Genomic DNA, 12,313 nt, shown 5'->3' with positions numbered 1-12,313 from the left:
GCCTGCCCTTGCCCAGGTGTCACTTAGCAAAGCATCCTCTCCATTGCCCTTATCCTCCCCTGTGCTGTAGCTGCCAGCCAACATGACCGCAGGGAGTTAAAAGCCAAAAAGGTCTAAAGAAAAATATCATCACTGTTATTTGTGCTGTTTCTGATGTGGGGAAGAATAATATGGATTTGCTTTGTGGGAAAAAATGGTGCATGTTGCTGAGAAACTGTGGCACACCTGGAGCAAGGGTGGGAAGACCCCACACAGACACCTTGGGAAGCTGCCCAGACCCTAAGCCAGCAGTGGCGGTGGGGTGCTGCTGCGATACCACTTGTACCAGGGCTCATGCCATCCTGCTCTATTGAAAACATCAAAGATCTAAGGCACAAACTGGGGTTTGTGAGCAGAAAACAGAGGCGGAGCAGGTGAACTCCATCTTTGGCCATCAGAAAATGCTGCTCCACCAGCAAGTCCAGGAATGGCAACCTTCTTTTCACAACATTCCCATCAGCACGCAAGGGGATGAGCCTGCTGTGGGGACCCATCTGCATTCAGAGTTTCAGTAAAAATAGCCACGAGGAACTGCAAAGCTCAAAAGCCCATCTTGGCAGAGGAAAGCCAAGCTGGGGATCTGCACGACTGCAGCCGAATGCTCCCTTCACTGGCTTTAATTTGGGATTAACCCCAGCTGTGGTGGGCTAAGGGAGCGGGGGTGGGAGGGCTGGTTGTGCCAGGTGATGCTGGTCTTGTAGCTGGCAGTTCGGGCAGGAAGGAGGTTGCTGTGCCTCTCTGCATGATGAGCACCCCTGGAGTCATCAGGTAGGACCCTGCGATACCTCTGGGGTGTTTTGGGGAGTCCTTGGCTAGAGGCATGGAGCTGGTGGCAGGATTTGCAGCCCAAGATGCTGGGACATCATAAATGTTGTGTGAGTGGACTGAGGGGTTTGGAGGAGCGTGCTGTGTACTGTGCTGGTGAGTTTCCTTCTCCTGTTGCTTGTGCTGCCCTTGGGTCTGGCAGAGGTCTTGCTGTGCTCTGTCTGCAAAGTACTTTAGGGCTGTAGGACAAATGAGGCTGGAAGATACTTTGGGAAGCCTCTCCTCCAAACTTCTCCAGCTTGAAGCAATTCTTGGAACTAAATAAAAGCTTTTTTTACTCTCCCATCTCCCCCAGGATCTCTCCTGTCAACAAACCACTGATGTCTGAACTTAGATATACAGTGTCCAAATTAACGTGCGGGGATTGTGCTCTTTTAGGATGAAGGTGTTGAGAGGGATTTAGGAAATAAAACCAAACAGCTAAAATATCAGTCCTAATCCAGGCAGGGACTGATTTCTGCCGAGCAGAGCTGGATCTCAAAGAAAGAGGCTGTATTCACTTGGGCTCAAACCTCAGGATAACTCAGCTCCTTGGCCCCGTGTGTCCCAAATGCAACCCCCCCTTCTCTGGTTTTACTCCCAGAAGGGGATGTGAATAGCAGTTCTTTTTCACCTCTGCTGGTTGCCTGAGCCAAGTGTCTCTGTTTGGGTGGGTGTCCCCATGTTTGTGCCCTTTTGCAGTTCAGCGCTGAGAGAAAGCCAAAAAGTCGAGGCTTAGGCCAGTAAGCACCGGGGGAGAGGATTCTGGGATGGGGTTGGTGGGAACTGTAATACTGATGTTGGGGTCTGTGGGGTTTTGGAGGTGCTTAAGGCTTGGTGATACCCTGTTACTATCGCCTGAGTGCTGCTGTATGGAGGGGTCCTGCACAACCCAAACACAACCCTGGTGTGTTTCTAGTGCTGCTGCAGCAGCAAAATGTAATGAGAGCGTTTCAAGAAATGACTGAAGCGAGACAGGCTAATGCGTGCCTGCCTCTTTCCTCTTGCTCTTATGGGTTCCTCAAAGATGTGTTGAGCTTCCTGTCTTGGTGCTTCTCCACAGGCTCCAGAAGCTGGGGTTACTGGTGTCCAAAATAAGCTGTTATTCCTTGGGCTGCCCTTGACTGGAGCTAGGCAGGGGTGTCCTATTTACAATGGAATCCTTGAGTTATCGAATGAAATCATAATAGTAAAAAAATCCAAACTCTTTTAATACTTTCAAAAAATCAACAACAAAAAAAATTACATCAAACAACCAACCAAAGAAAACCTCTCACGAAGACACAATACATTCCCAAGCACAAGGTCACACAGGCCTCGGTGCCTCTTCTTGGCTAGGAAATGCCCTGCAGTGCTGGCCAGTCTTTCTGGGTAGCAGGACCACCTACTCCTGTGCTCAGCGCTGGACCATGACAGCCGCCGGAACGCTTCCTCACTCGTCCCTTCAGGGCAGGGTCTCCCTTACTGCTGCAAGTGCAGCCCAGGTGGGCAGCATCCTGCTTTACTGCTGGCTGCGCTAGTTTGAGTCTGTGGGTGGTTCCCGGTGTGACAAGGCTTGTTGCTTGGTTTTTCTACAGAAATGGACTCTTTAATTTTTTTTTTCTTGGACTTCTGTTGGCCAAGTGAGGGACGTGCTGATGGGACCGGCTGCAGTCCCTCACATCTCTCCCTGTGTCAGGGAGCGGATGTGGAAGAGGGTTTGCACCAGCTGATCCGTTCCATGGGGCAAATTGTTGGCTTGATGCAAGCCCTTGGAGCCAGAGCTGAGGGCAGGGAGCCTCTGCTATCCCACCTGGGGCACTCCCAGGCTGTGCATCATAGTCCTTTCACACTTTCTCCGCCACGGCCGCTGCCTTGCCTACAGTGCTTTCCTTCCTCTTTATTCTTGTGGCCAGAGAGCTTGTGGGGGGAGGAGGTGGCACGCTGCGGTCCCATGCGGTGTTGGAGGAAGTCCCCTTGGCAAGGAGGCAGGTTTGTCATCGGCATCCCAGGAGCATCCTCCACGCCCAGGCAGTGGCTGGAGCATTTCCCCTCTGCTTGTAGCGGGAGCACCATGGAGGACAGCGGGGGGAAAGATACAGCCAAATTATAATCCAGCTCTGCAGGGAGAGATGGATGCCACCAGCTGAGGGGGAGAAACACAGGCTTCCCTTCGGTGGCATGTTCCAGCTCCCTGCGCTTCTCACCTCAAGGATGAGCCCTCAGTTAAAACATCACCTCCTCACAGCTCCCGTAGTCACTCTCCACCATGTCGGAGCCCTCGTAGTTGGGGGGTGGAAGGGGCTGAGCTCGGATGCTGGGCTGGTGGCCCACCTCGCAGTCCGCGTAGGAGGGTTGGGCGACGCTCAGACGCATGCTCACCCGCTTGTAGCCAGGATCGGGCTGGTAGGGGATGCCCTCACCCTGCACCAGCTGGGCTGGGTAGTAGCTGATGGCCGTATATTCATTCTGGCACTGGGAAGCTCCCATGTCCACGGGGCCGAGTGGCAAGAAGTCCTCCAGGTTCTGATTGCTGTAGCGGGGTGGGATGGGGGCCCGTTTGTTACTCTGGTCCAGAGGGAAAGGAAAACCCCCATAAAGAGTGACGGGCTCTGTGTCTGCTGGCGGAGGGGGTGGTGGGGGAAGGGGAGGGTGGGAGGAGGATGCAGGGGGGCCTTGAATGATCTCATAGTGGGAATATTCCTGGACGTCTGATGAGAGGTACCGAGGGGGCCAGTACGTCGTTTCTGCTGGGTAGACTGGAATAGAACAGAGTTATGTTAGCCACAGTCTAAGCTGTTGTTTCCCCTCTCTTGCCCTCCTGCTAATTCCTTCTGCAGTCTCTGAGCCTACAGGAGATGTGGGGGACAGGGGAGCTGTAATTGAAGCTTTTGGGAGCTCAGGAGACCTGAGAGCACCTCTGGCTGTGCTGGGGCAATGTTCTCACCAGCCTTCAGACATCCACTACTCTAGCACCCAAATGATATACTTCATCGAGCCATTCAGACACCAGAAGCTCGCCGGATGAAGGGATGGGGGCAGAGCAAGTCATCCACGGGAACTCTTACTTTCACTCTGGTTACTCTTGTGAAATTTCTAGGAGCACCCTTTGGTGATGAACTTCCACACAGGGAGAAAACGATAACCTTGCTGTCCAGAGCCATGCAAAGCATTTCCCTGAGGGAGCAGTGATGTACTTGCCTCTGCTAAAATTCATAGTGCCTTTTAGGTTCTTAATTTTTCCCCCTTGCTTTTACTATTCTCCTTCACAGGGGCTTTTGACCCAGGATGTGTGGGAATTGAGGTTATGCATTAATGTTTTTCCTGCTGATTGTGTATGAGACTCAACAGGTTAAAGCTAAAAGCTGGGATGTACTAGTGCACAGGGTAGGAAGAGCCAATAAATGACCTGTAGTGGGGCTTGGGCAGCATTTGCCCGTGCTTTGCTTCACTTTAACCAGTGCTGTTGGTCCCTCACGTTTGCAAACCCTTATCCACTCCACAGGCAGAAGAGGGATGTGTAAAAGCAACAAAAAACTGTGGGTACTGACCCATCTCCTCCCTGGCCCAGGTGCACTTGATGAAGGACTCGTTGTCGGAGTTGGAGGGGGGCGCGGCGGGCGGCAGGTTGGGGGCTACGCTGCACACGATGGTGCCCCGGTGCTTTGGGACATTGGCTGAGTTGAAGGCGATGAACTCAGGGGTGCCAGTGGGTTTGCGCTGCTCCGGCGTGGCCCGGTCCAGGTTGTTGTGTGCTGCATCGCTGAGGATGTTGAGCTCGATGGGTGGCACAGCTTGGGTGCCCACACCCACGCTCTTGGAGAACTCGCTCTTGGAGAGCAGGTCAGGGTCCTCCCGGGCCACGGGCTTGTGTGCCTTGGCCCGGTGACAGTAGCGCTTGCGGATGAACACAAAGATCACAACGAGGATGGTCACCCCCAGCAAGCCAGCTACGATCTCTGCGATCTCTTCAGGTCCCACTGCCCACTGTGTGGGCACGATCGCAGGGGTGATGATGGGCTGTGTGCAGTACTGCCCCTGGTAATCTGATGGGCAGATGCAGTGGACGGAGCCCTGGCTGCTCACGCAGCGCCCTGCGTTTCGGCATGGGTTGTCTTGGCACTCTTCAGCCAGCTTCTCGCACCTGTGGTGAGAACAGAATGGACACAACCTGCCTCATTAGTGTGCGGATACAGCTAAAACTGCATAATCCTATTCAAGGCCCTGACCTACACTGGTCAAGAGTGCTCCATCCTGGTCTTCTCCCCCTCTCTTGCTACACTTGTGTTACCTCTTTGTCCTGGCAGAGGACCATGATCCTTGAGGATAAAATGATGCTTTTCAGGAGACCACGTTTTACAGGACAGTCCTATTTTTCAGTCGTATACAACAAACCAAAATGTGGGGCTTTCTGCTTCACAGGAGTATTTGGAGATTCTAGAGCTAACACTGCATAGAGAAATGCTCCCATCCTGTTAAATTAGGGACCCTGGCATCACTCTGAGATGTTTTAACCTCTTATGAAGTCTCATATGTCCTCCAGGATCTGTGGGGTTTCAGAGTGATTTGTGGATGCCTGCAGGTTGCAGCAAAGATTTGGGGAACATCTAGCCTGAGAAGTGGTGGATGAGCATCCTTGCTGGAGAAGCTTTTTTTGGCATTTCATGCAGCATGAGCAGAACTGAGACTGAATTTCTGATTTTCTGTCCTGCTCCACCTAAACATTCCTGCACACAACCTAAACATTCTCCAACGGTACAGGGGACCTTTCCTTCCAACAGTAATAAACTCTCCATACTAGGGATAATATACAATGCTTTTGTTTTTTCCTTCCTTTTCTTTTTTTCTTTTTTTTTTCTTGTTACTGAACAAACTCTGTAAACTTGGGCTCCTCTTATTTTTTAGACAGTGTTCTAGGATGCACCGTGCACCCACCGGCTCAGGCTGGACAGCCAGTGATTTCAGATATTACACTGCCACCTAATGCTCAGCTGCATACTTTTATTCCAAGAGTTGCATGAATAATTTCTGCCTTTGCATTGACTCAAAGGACAGATGTTCATCCCTGCTAAATGTCTAAGGCAGAATGATGAACTGGAGGTGATGCTGTTTGAGCCTGTGCTGGCCATCTCTCATCAGGCTGGAGGGGGCTAACACTGAACAACCTCTGGGCCTCGGTTAGTTCTCTAGGAATTATTCCAGTTCTGGAATCCCCAACATAAGGATATGGAATGGTTGAAACGGGTCCAGAGGAGGCTACAAAGATGATCAGAGGACTAGACACACCTCTGCTGTGAGGACAGCCTGAGAGAGGTGAGGTTGCTCACCCTGGAGAAGAGAAGGCTCCAAGGAGACCTTAGAGCAGTTTCCAGCACCTGAAAGGGGCTACAGGAAAGCTGGGGAGGGACTTTTTACAAGGGCATGGAGTGATAGGATGAGGAGCTATGGCTTTAAATTGGAGGGGGTGAAGATTTGGTTTAGCCATTAGGAAGAAATTCTTCACAATGAGGGTAGTGAGGCCCTGGCACAGGTCATCCAGGGAAGTGGAGGCTGCCCCATCCCTGGAGGTGTTGAGGGCCAGGTTGGGTGGGCCTTGAGCATCCTGATCTGGTGGGAGGTGTCCCTGCCCATGGCAGGGCTGGAACTGGATGGTCTTTAATTTCCCTTCCAACCTAAACCATTCTATGATGATTCCGTATCTGGTGAGCATCCACTGGGATTTCATACATGGGAAACGTATCCAGCCTGCAGCACTGATGGTGAGAACTTCAAAGTGATAGGAACCATAGTGTTCAGGGCCAAAGTCAATGCTTACACCTCAGGATAATGGGGCTCTCTAGGCTGCCTGACGGGAGAGGGGGAATGGCATCCTGCACCTGCTTTTCAGCGTAGCCTGCTATCCTGAGCTGAGCTTTGAACTGGATCAATCGTGGCTGTGACCTGGGACAGAAATTCCCCTTGGATGAGCCCTGCAGAGCTGGTCCTGGGCAGAAACAGGTCCTTTAGAACCCAGGGTGGGTGTCCCCAGCTACGGAAGGAAGGGGCAACTCTTAACTCAGCCTCAGGATGTCCTCCTGTCACCCAGAGCAGTGCCTGCCCGCACTCTGCACCCACACAGCCCTTCCCTCAGGGAGCGTGCTGCCACCACAGCTGAGCTCAGCTTGCAGCCCTGAGAGGAGAAGTGTGTGGGGAGAGACCCTCCCTCTCAAGGAGAGGCTTTGAACCTGCACCAGGCATTACATCTACAGGCATTCAAAGCATCTGTGAGGAGAGGAGATTTCTAAAATCTTCTTTCTGCTCAGAGATAGGCACAGAGACCACATGATGGCAGAGCTGCTCTGCCCTGCTCAGCTCTGCCTTAGAACACTTCCATGCTGCAATGCTCAGGGACATACAATTTGCAATAAATCCCAGAGTGTCTGGAACCGATGAGCTCCAGAAATGTGTGATGCTTGTTAGTAGTGACTATGTTGTCAGCTTACCACGGGAGAAGACCTGGCCCAAGTCTTCCCAGACCTTACCTTTCACCCAGGGACCACTCAGGGCAGTGGCAGGAGTAGCCAGTGGCGGAGAGGGTGCAGGTTCCCCCATGCAGGCAGGGCTTGGACTCACAGGGACTGTCCCCTAGCTCACAGTGCTCGCCAGAAAAAAGCCCGGGGCAGATGCAGGTGTAACCTGGAAAGGGTGAGACAGTGACATGAGAAACGTGGAAGAACTAGCAAGAATATGGAGGAACAATGCCTGGTGCAAATAGCACCCATGAACGTTTCTATCTGGTTGTCTGAGCACAGGTAATTGCTGCTGCAGGAGGTGCTGTTAGTGGGTACGTTACTGGACCAGGAGTAGTGGCTGGAGGCTGACTGACCACTCTGGGGCAATGCAATGGCACAAGAAAGCTATTTAAGCAACAAGACAAGCCTGTCCTCTCCTGACACAGAACCTTTTCTTCCTGGGATGTATTCAGGACACAACTTTATCGCATGGAGAAGCTGGGGGACAAACTCTGGTTAAAGGAAGGGGCATCTGGCTGGCTGATTCACAGTTTCTGACAGCTAAATGCAATCCTCTGTACCTTATTGTTCTCTGAAGCCTTTGGTCCTGTGAGCTCTTGTGGTATGAAGAGCCTGTTTCAACACGCTGGGTTTCTGTTGCCTACAGGAGGTGTCTGGTCACAGCCAGGGAGAAGCCTGGGGACTTGGAGGGGGCTGATGCTCTTAGTGGTGTTCGCTGCTGTTTGCTGTGGCCCTGAGCATGGGATGTCCGTGGCTATGCTGAGTGCCTGCTGGCCACTTATCTGGTGGTGCCATGCAAGAAGCTCAGATTTTCCACCTTGTAGCATGCTTGAAAAGTCTGTACTACTTGTCCACAAGGTAAACATCCCTCCTTTAGAACAGAGTGTGAACAAATGCAGACCTGTTTCCACATGCGTGTTAGTGGTTGTACAACAACGACGTGCTGACACTTGTACAGCAGGTGCTGGGCATTGCCTGTAGGGCTGTGTCAGAACACATGTGTTCCTGGATGTGAGGGTTCACATGTGTTTGTACCTGTGATCCTGAGTGTTGTGGTTGATGTGTGGTGTCTGGTCTGGCTTTGACCCTTTCTGTACATTCTCTCGCTGCCACATGGCTTACTCGGGCGCTTTTGCTCAGAGGTGTCTTTGCCTGTGTGTGTAATCCCATGCCTGAAAACCCTGGGCAGTGCTTTGCATAAACTCATGCTACATGCCCGTGGTCTCCAGGACTGAGCCCACAACGTGCGAGGAAGCCAAGCACTCAGGATAACCTCACAAACTAAACACCTCTTGAGCAACCCCTTTCCTACAGCTGTGTCCTGCGTATTTCTGCCTGGGGCCATGTCCCACAGGTTCTTTCCTGGGCAGCTGGGCCACGTCCAGGAGTTGATTCCCTTGGAAGGAAACTATAGGAAAGGCACAGGATGATGATTAGATTACTAGTGAATTAATGATCTTCCTCCTTCCCCCTCTCATTGTGTGCTCTCTGCAAAGCGAGCAGGTTATGCCTTGCCTTAAAGCAGAGATGAGTTTTCCCCTCGTGAGCTTTGAGGCCCTTTCAGCCCAGCTAGAGGGTTTTTCTGTGCAGAGGGTCTTGAGGCTGAGGCACGAGTGCCAGCCAGGCTAACTGTTCAGCACCGACGCACCTCATGTCAAACAAGTTTACCTGAATTAGGCTGTTGCTGAGTCCACAGGGCTGGGAATCTTGTTCCCAGAGGCTGCGGGCAATGCAGGGGGTGTGCTCCCTCCTTTGTCCTCACTTGCTTGGCAGGCAGGGTGTGGGTTTTGGCAGTGGCCCCAAAGAGCACAGAGCTGTGGGAGGAGCTCCTGCCCCACACAGCAGTCTGGCAAGCACCCCTCCGTCCAGAGGAAGGGCCAAAGCATGGACAGTATCTGTCTCAATGGACGAGGTGTACAGAGTGCAGCCCCGTTGTGCTGGAAACTAGGAAATGGGTGTAGGGCATTGGCACGAGTGGACACCGCTGGGAGTGTTTCCTCCCCCTGAGGCCACTGCAAACCAGCCCTGTCCTCTTACTACAGCTCGCTGTGGGGAGACCCTCTGATGGGAGGAGCAGGGCAGTGGCGAGAGTGTTTTGGGCAAAGTCTGATACCAAACTATTGTTGAGCATGCGCACCTCCTGTCAGCCTGAGACTCTTGGATCTGAGTTTATGGTTTTCCCATATCCCTTCCCATAGCCCCTGGGTGTCACTGCACTGCAGTGGGAATAGATCAAGATCTTGGCTTGTTTCTGCCCAGATACCATCACTGCATGATCCCATCTTGCCTGATTCCAGCCTTGCTAATGGCTCCTTTAAGTAAAGAGGATGCAGAGAGGAGGGTGGAGTTTCTATTTGCATTTGAGTTTTTGGCAAAGCTGTGCTCTCCTAGCTCATACACACTCCTTAGAAGCACCCTCCTGCCCTCGGGGCTATGGCCCACTGGTGGGAGCCAGAATGATGATCTCACACCCCTCAGCTGCTGCCCTGCATCGGCTATCGCTTGTGGTCCCCCGGGACAGGGCATCTCTGATTCTCCTCTGGAGCAACCTGTCACACAGGGATGGATGAAGAGGTTGCATATTTCCCTCCAGACACTGCTTATTGTTCCCCCCTCAGTGTGGGATATTCACATACCTCCTCCATGAGTTTCGGAGCACATCCCATTGTTGAGGCAGGGGTTGCTGCTGCAGGCACCAGTGGGGGAGCAACACTGCTTTATCCCTACTTCCTCCATGACTTCCCTTGATTGCCCTTTCCCAGGCAGGAGAACCACTTCTCTGCCATCGATTGCAACCACATCCAGGCAGCCCCTGAATCCCCGTGTGACTCTCTGGGACTGCAGTGGGTGCCGGAGGCCTCCAAAAAGCAGGTCTCGTCTGCCGTGGGAGATGCTACAGGTCACTGGCAGTTGGAGAGAGGTGTTTCCCAGGCCGTCGATGAGCAGGCGGACAGAGGTGTTCTTCATCTCCAGGAAGACTGAGTGCCACTCGCCATCACTCACAAAACGTGAGGAGGAGAGGTTCCCAGTATAGTTTCCCCGGCAGCTGTACCCAAGTTGAGGCACTCCATTAACCATCTGCAAAACATATCCCAGAAGTCACTGTTAGCTGTGATACACGTAGCTGCTGTTCATGGAGGCTTTCAGCACTTCTCCTGATGCTTGTTCCCCTCTCTCCCTGCCTAAGCATTGAGAGCCAAGATGAATCCCAGCTTTCAGATTCCAAGAATTACAAACTAGGCAAATGCAGCCCCTTTTCTCCATATTAAGGTTTGTATGTATCAATTAAAGCCTGTTCAAGTGACTGCAACCTGCTTTGTTTTGCAAAACACCATCATTGCTCACACAAGTTCACCCGTGGTCCTTCCCTGCAACTTTTGATCAGTGTGGAGGGAGGGAAGGTCATCTTTCCACATAGCAGCATGAAGACCCACGTGATTGTACTCCTGCAGCTGCTTGCCCCGTCTCCCCTTCCTGAGCCTAATCAGAGCCCTGGTATTCAGATTATCTGTAATCCATCACCAGTCACGGTTGGACTCTTGTTCTGGGCCACGTGGCCTTTTTTTTCTGTTCTCACTGTCTTGTTAGTACTAGGGAAAGTACTGGAGCAGTTTGGCATGGGTGAGCGTGCTGAAAGGACCTTGGTGAGGTGGAGCACTGGCAGCTTTCTCTTGAGAAGACAAGAAGGAGTTGGAAGGCAGAGAAAGGAATTACTGTTGTACCCAGCTGCTAACCAGCAGGCAGGAAAGTCAAGGCAAAGCTGCTGATAGGTGTTGCAATCCAATCCTTGATCTCCTCCAGCAAACAGGAGGGAGATAAGACATTGAGCTTCTAAAACTGATTTCTGCATTAAACTGGGATGTCAGAAATCTCTGTGGTTTGTCAGGTGCTTCCCTGTGGCCCAGGATTCATCTTTAAAACTCATATGGAGGAAAGAGAAAGATTAGCTGTGTTGTTTCAGGGTAAAGTCAGCACTAAATGTCTTTCACCTTTTCCTCCCCAGTGCCTTGTTGATAAAACCTCTCTCTCATAAAATCCAAGAGCCTATGGAGAAGGGGAAAAGAGGTGGAACAAAAGATTCATGGAAAACCTGCAGAGCTTGCTATGTAACATCAAGCACTTTATCTCAGACACAAGAGATCTTCATGAGGGGCGTTAGAGTCAGCAAGGGGTGGTGATGCTTGGAAGTGGCTAGAAGAGGAGAAGTGGTTATAGGCTACTGAGCTCTGGAGAAAACTGCATACGATACAATAGGGTTACTCTGGAGGGGTAAAAAGCAGAGCGGGTCAACATTTATCTCTTAGAGAAGCCCACAATATAAATAAATGCAGCTGGAGGAGAGAGCAACTGCTGAAGGAAGGAAGGACTAGGTGCAGCTGGCAGAAGCCATGGAAGGGCCTCAGGGCAACGTGTGTAAATCTTTTTGCACAATTGGCAAGCGCACCAGAGAACTTTGTCACTTCACTTTATCAGGAGGAAAGTGATTTCACTTCAGATGGGTGTTTAGATTGGGCTTATAAATTTCTGGGTCTGGGAGACAGCTGAGAAGTCGATTCCCTGGAGCAAGAACTGAGAGATTGCCAAGTTTTTCCCAGCTTGCCTGGTTTGCCATCCTCTTGCTGCACCCTATTTCTGAACATCAGGAGGGCTTAGTGATTGGAAGGGTAATGATATGCATGCCCTCGGGAGAACTCATCCTCTTCACCAAATCTACAAAGCATAGGTTATAATTCTTTCAAAGCTTTGCCTCGTACTTAGAGTACTGCAGTCTACAAAGCTTAAAAATCTTCAGGGATTCCTTCATTTTTTTTTCAGGCCACGTGATCTAGGAAAGGTTTGATCCGTGAGATATTGTTAATAAAGTGAAGAAGAGAAGAAATGATTCACAGGCAACTTTATGGTGGAGGCTTTATAAATGTTTCCTATTGAAAGGCTTGTGGAGATATCCAGGTAGGGGAAATCAAGGGCACGCTGAACTC

At 51.4% G+C, this 12,313-nt stretch overlaps 1 protein-coding gene across 1 annotated transcript in view; it reads right to left on the bottom strand.

Moving 5' to 3' along the window:
• Positions 1–2,053: 2,053 nt before the first annotated feature.
• FAT2 (FAT atypical cadherin 2) overlaps positions 2,054–12,313 on the bottom strand; it is a 45,404-nt gene continuing 35,144 nt past the window's right edge. Inside the window, exons 20-23 of the mRNA XM_054079890.1 lie at positions 9,971–10,412; positions 7,344–7,497; positions 4,374–4,966; positions 2,054–3,581 (exon numbers count right to left, since the gene is read on the bottom strand). Of these exons, the coding sequence (XP_053935865.1) occupies positions 3,049–3,581; positions 4,374–4,966; positions 7,344–7,497; positions 9,971–10,412 (1,722 nt within the window). The 3' untranslated portion in view covers positions 2,054–3,048. The remainder of the gene's footprint in view (positions 3,582–4,373; positions 4,967–7,343; positions 7,498–9,970; positions 10,413–12,313) is intronic.

This window comes from Cuculus canorus, chromosome 14 (genome assembly GCF_017976375.1).
Source record: "Cuculus canorus isolate bCucCan1 chromosome 14, bCucCan1.pri, whole genome shotgun sequence".
Taxonomy (NCBI): domain Eukaryota; kingdom Metazoa; phylum Chordata; class Aves; order Cuculiformes; family Cuculidae; genus Cuculus; species Cuculus canorus.
Note: the sequence above shows the minus strand (reverse complement) of the source record. Positions and strands in the feature narration are given on the sequence as shown.